The sequence below is a fragment of the Acanthamoeba castellanii genome, assembly GCF_000313135.1.
Source record: "Acanthamoeba castellanii str. Neff unplaced genomic scaffold scf7180000084628, whole genome shotgun sequence".
In the NCBI taxonomy this organism is placed as follows: domain Eukaryota; phylum Discosea; order Longamoebia; family Acanthamoebidae; genus Acanthamoeba; species Acanthamoeba castellanii.
In genome coordinates this window covers 13,259-18,252 of record NW_004457331.1, presented here as the reverse complement: position 1 = coordinate 18,252, position 4,994 = coordinate 13,259, and the positions used below count along the sequence as shown (strand labels likewise).

At 53.9% G+C, this 4,994-nt stretch overlaps 3 protein-coding genes across 3 annotated transcripts; all 3 read right to left on the bottom strand.

The window, feature by feature from the left end:
- Window positions 1-105: 105 nt before the first annotated feature.
- Window positions 106-549, bottom strand: ACA1_341920 (monad, putative; the record flags this gene model as incomplete). Its single annotated transcript, XM_004335673.1, has 1 exon — window positions 106-549. A coding segment is annotated over one exon (444 nt), but the record flags the coding sequence as incomplete, so codon positions are not given.
- A 134-nt stretch (window positions 550-683) lies between these two features.
- Window positions 684-3,519, bottom strand: ACA1_341910 (uncharacterized protein; the record flags this gene model as incomplete). The annotated part of the gene is made up of 11 exons (XM_004335672.1): window positions 684-740; window positions 799-883; window positions 967-1,298; window positions 1,618-1,754; window positions 1,826-1,967; window positions 2,027-2,152; window positions 2,220-2,336; window positions 2,409-2,730; window positions 3,042-3,154; window positions 3,223-3,360; window positions 3,412-3,519. The coding sequence occupies 11 exons, from the start codon at window positions 3,517-3,519 to the stop codon at window positions 684-686; spliced, it is 1,677 nt and encodes a 558-aa protein (XP_004335720.1).
- Window positions 3,520-4,491: 972 nt separating this feature from the next.
- ACA1_341900 (uncharacterized protein) lies at window positions 4,492-4,876 on the bottom strand (the record flags this gene model as incomplete). Its single annotated transcript, XM_004335671.1, has 2 exons — window positions 4,492-4,634; window positions 4,735-4,876. 2 exons carry the CDS (start codon window positions 4,874-4,876, stop codon window positions 4,492-4,494), a joined length of 285 nt encoding a protein of 94 aa, XP_004335719.1.
- Window positions 4,877-4,994: the final 118 nt, after the last annotated feature.

The following is a 4,994-nucleotide window of genomic DNA, read 5'->3' as shown; positions in this document are numbered from 1 at the left end:
CCCTGCCATCCCTGCTCCCTGGTTATGCACATTATTACTATTATTGTTCTTATTATTATTATTCTGATAATTATGTACTTGATTAATGAGAACGTAGTGCGTACCGGTGAGAAGGAGATGTGGAGTAGCGTCGATCGAGTTGACGATTTGATCGTGGCCGCCCTCTATTGTGAAGAGCGTCTGCAAGGGGCGCTCCCCTTGCAGACGCTCGACGTCCCACACGCTCACGCGCCCCTCGAAATCGCCTACCGCGAGGAGCCGCCCGCTTGGTGTGCTGAGATCGAAGGTGCCGCATTTCAGGCCCGCCCGACTAAGGCCAGTGGTCGTCTTCCCTCCGGCCTGCTTGGCGGCGTCCAGCAGGAGTCGCAGTTGCCCAGAGTCTGCCGGCATCTCCAGCTTGTAGAGGTGGAGAGCCCCCAGCGATGCACTCCCGTCTTGCCGGCAGCCCAGTGCCAGCAGACGTGCAGAAGATGGAATCCACAGAGTGCAGAACGGCGCAAAGGGCAGTGCGGCACTGGCAAACGAGGGCACAATCGTTGGTGCGTCCATCTTGTGCTGTATGAATTTTTGAGTATATAACAGATACCATTTTGAGAGCAAGTGATGTGTAAGTTCGCGCAAGAGGTCCAGCGCCATAAAATGTAACTTAGTGCACTCTTATGGCTTGTTGTCATGAATGCAGATCAAGGTCGTGATGTAATGTACATGTCGGACTCAAAGGGAAATACAACGATGCGCGCCTGCGCGGGCGACGAAGGGATGTGAGAGAGCCTGTGCGGCAGTGTAGCGAGCAGGGACCGAGTGCTGCGTGAGCTTGTGTACAAGGTCCAGCGCCATGGCGCCGGCTTCCTCACCCAGCAGCACAACCGGTGGCCGCTTGCCGCTGCAGACGGATAACCGCGCAACACTTGCGAAGTAAGAGATAAGCGGCTGGCAGACAACTGGAAGTAAGAGAAGGTCTCGAACCATTTCAACCTCATGGCTTTCAGTTTGCTCGCAAGGCGGTCGCATCGCTCCTTGTGTGACAAGCCCTCAGCCATCAGCTGTGCCAGGTAGGCAGTCAGCGCCTCGCTCTCCCGCTGATGTTCGTAGAGATACTGAATGTCCAGCAGCTCCTCCAGGAGCACAAGGCCTGCCGCACGGAACATGATAGCAAAGGTGTAGGAGCTCACTGTGTAGTCTTGGTCGCGCGCAGCTTGTGCGCACTCAGGAGCGCGATACCCTGGCGTGCCACAGCATACCACGTCGTCCGTGCTGCTTCCTGGCGAGAGACTGAATTCGAAATCGATCAACTTGACCTGCAAACCTGGAGGGAAAAATCAGTGGCCAGCGCCGGACCAGACAGGAGTGGTCGATGATGGTGCGCACCCTCTCCATCAACTCGTGAGGTGATGATGTTGTCTAGGTAGTTTTTGAGAAGCGGGTTAGGTGGGGACACAGTGCAGCAGCCATTATCTGGGAGGACGCCCTACCTGCTTTGATGTCCAGATGAATAAGGCCGAGTTCGTGAATCCTCGCGAGCGCCTGACGGTTGGTGATTTTCGTGTGATGCACAAATGCAACAAAAACTACTGTTAGCTGGTACCACATCGAGCGCACCACCGAAGTCGGGATTACCTGGAGCAACCCACGTGCGAAGGTCTGCATCTCACTCCTGTCGGTTGGTTTGATGGTGTATGGTGGTAGGTACTCCAGGTCAAGCTCAAAGTAGTACTCGCCAAATGAGCGATGGCCAAGGAGCCTGGGCGCCAGACCTGAACATGCACACAGGACGTTGGCAGTTGTTAACAACCAACGCGAAGTAGTTTAGTGTGCTCTTTCATACCTTTGCCTTGCAGGAGCTTGTAGGCCTTGAACTCGTTGTTGTTGTTGATGTCGATGAAGGGCTCGAACGTTTCCATCGTCTTGCGCACAAGGATTTCTCCACTGCCACGTGTCCTGCCCAACACTACTTGTACTCCGCTGCCCTGGAGGGTAAACACAGTCAGTAGTCAAACACAGTTAAGATGGACGGCCATGGACGAACCTTGGACAGGAGAATCGCATCCGTTAAATCAGTCGTGGGTTCGCCACTGGTGTTCCTGTCGTGCTGGTCCTTGCTGCTTCCGGAGCTTCCAGAACTGCCGGAGCTGCCGGAGCGGTCGCTCGCGCTCTGCAATGGGTCAGAGATCATTAGGGCGCTCCCGTACACGCATCCCACAAGAACACGCACAACGTACTTTGTGCTCCTCCTCCTCTTCCTTATCCTCCTCCTCCTTATCCTCCTCCTCCTCCTCCTCATCTTCATCCTCACTTTGTTCGTGCTGCTCGTTGATGGACTTGTCTTCTCTCATGGCCTAATGGTGAAGAAAACACAACGCTCGCTCAATCAGCTTGATAGGGATGGAAGGCAAGGTAAGGAACCGTACGCGAAGTTGCTTGCGGACAGCACGAGCGAAGAGGTCACCATACACGGACAGGCGCCACATGAAAGTGGTGTAGTGCAGGAAGCCCTCCGGCATCGCCAAACTTAAGCCTTCGTGAAGCCGCGACCATTTGTAGACGAGCTTCTGGGCCTTGAAGTCGACTTCCCGCCACATGAAGTAAACGCACCAATGCACTGCGCTTCGAAGGACACCAACCGAGACGGGCAGAGGTACGCCGTTGTCCATGATGTCGAAGACACCCTTAACTGGGATGGATTTGGCCAGGTGCCAAAGCCTGATCCCCATGATCACAAGCAGCTTGGCTCTACAACCACGACCAGACCAGAGCAAATCAGCATTGAGCATAAAGGAGGGGCAGGGAGATTTGTACTCGTCTGTGTTGTCTTCACTGCTTCGTTTTTCCTCCATGTCGGCGAAGCTCAACCAAATCCGTCCAGTGGCGCAGGCTGCCGTGTCAGCACGCTCCTCGATTACCTTTAGGCCAAGGGTTGCGTCCGGGCGGGCGTACTCCAACCACGCTGGCGAGAGCTTCCACGGTCTCGCCCTGACTTCAGAATTGCTGAAGTGGGTTGTGAGTCAAGAGGAGAAGCAACGGATGATTGTGTTTGCCGGTACCTTTCGACAGTAAGGAGAGGGTTGCTAAGGAGCAGCAATTCACTCGAGGCGTACACATAGCTGCGCCATGTGGATCCAGTAGCCAGCATGCCCGCAGCTCCAAGTTCGGCGGCCTGTTGGAATACCAAAAAATAGATCAATAAAGCGTCACACAAGGCAAGCACCAACGTGGAAGATGCACCAGAGGGTAGATCAAGGTCAACATTCGGCGATAGTGATCCTCCCAAGTCTGGTTGAGGGTGACAATTGGCCACGGCTTTGCCTCAGGCTCGGCCTCAGGCTCGGGCTCCGAGTCGGAGTCGGCTACGTCCTCGACACCCTGCGATTAACATCAATGAATCATTGAAGGAACAACGTGGCAGCCAGGTACCTTGCTCGCTCGCCTGTGTCGATGCTCCAAATAGTATTGGGACCCTACACGGTCAGTTTTCGCGTGTTCTCGCAAGTAGGTCGCAAGATCGGCGCTCACATCGTGCATCTGTTTACAGGAAAAGAGCAATTAGGGCGATGTCAATTGCAAGGTGGCGGTATGCGGTGGATACAGTCGAGTCTGGAATCGTTGTAGATGGCACCACGAGCCAGTGGCACAGCGGTAGCAGGGGACGAGGAATCTGGTCGAAGGGGGTTGCGTTCTTGTCGATTGGGCGTTGCTTATTTATGAAGTGGCGTGTTCCGAATCTGGGCGAGGACCTGCTAGGCCTAGTGCTGCCGCCCGGTGAAGTTTTGTGTGGAGATTTTGAGCCTAGCTTCTCGGGAAGGGCGGACAACTTCATCGTAGCAAAGACAAAACGCAAGCTGGCGGACATCTGTTTTATTTCCATTCGCGCCTTTTGTCCCTCTCGTGCCTAGCATTCTTGCAAAAAACAATCATTATCTCGATTTTTGCGGCATACCCCACATTTTTGTCCTTGGTCAGCAACGCGAAACTGAAAGAACAAATTCCAAAATTCCGTGTTTGGGTGGGCACCGTTCGGTTTGAAAAGTTGCCTCTGTTGTGCGCCGTAACACGCCAAATTGGAGAAGTAGTGGCGTTGGAGGGGGGAGGCTGAAGTTCTCCCTTTACTTTGCCGGATGATTTGGTTATTGGTTGAAGGGGGCGTGGACAGGCGACGAGCGCACCATCCACTCGACCACAAATTATGCTGTCTGCTTACCCCGTGGGGCAGCAGTAGCCACTACCACGCACAACCGACGTGCAATGGAAGGGGGTAGTGTCTAAAAGGTCCGCCTTCGTGATCGCAGACCTTTCCAGCAAGGTACGTATGCTTTGCCTCTTGACACGGCTGCCCACTTGTACTCTGTCCCATTCGCAATTGTTATGGGACAGAGCACATTGCCTTGTGTCGACATCATAATGTCTTGGGTGGTGAAGTATGTGTTGGGGAGCACATTAGCGGTCATGTTGGTAAAGGTTTGGAAAAAAATGTATATGAGTTGTGGCGCGTCATGGTTAGATGAGGGCATTGATGATGTCGCGCACGGCGAAGATGGTGCCGACGATGAGCGCCGCGGAGCCGAAGAGGAGGATGATTACGTCCTTGGCGATCACCCACCAGGACAAGGTGCGATGGAACAGCTTCAAGTGGAAGATCACTGTGCACAGCCACGAGTGAGTGTGTGAGTGAAGAAGAAGAAGAAGAAGAAGAAGACTGACAAGTCTTCATCAAATCATCATTAACATCAAGCGTCGTACCTGGAAGGATGAAGGCCAGGAACGACGAGCCCAGGGCGCCGATGAGGCCCGAGATGAGGCCGAAGAAGGGGACGAAGAAGGCGATCGTCGCCGTGAACAGACAGCACACCACGCGGATGATGTTTCCCTGCATACACGACATGTGTCGACACAACCAATGCATTATCAGTCGCTATGCAGACATCGTTGAATGAATGAAAGAAGGGGCTGACCTTGACGTCAAACAGGTTTTCGCTGGCCTTCTTGAGGAAGACGAAAGT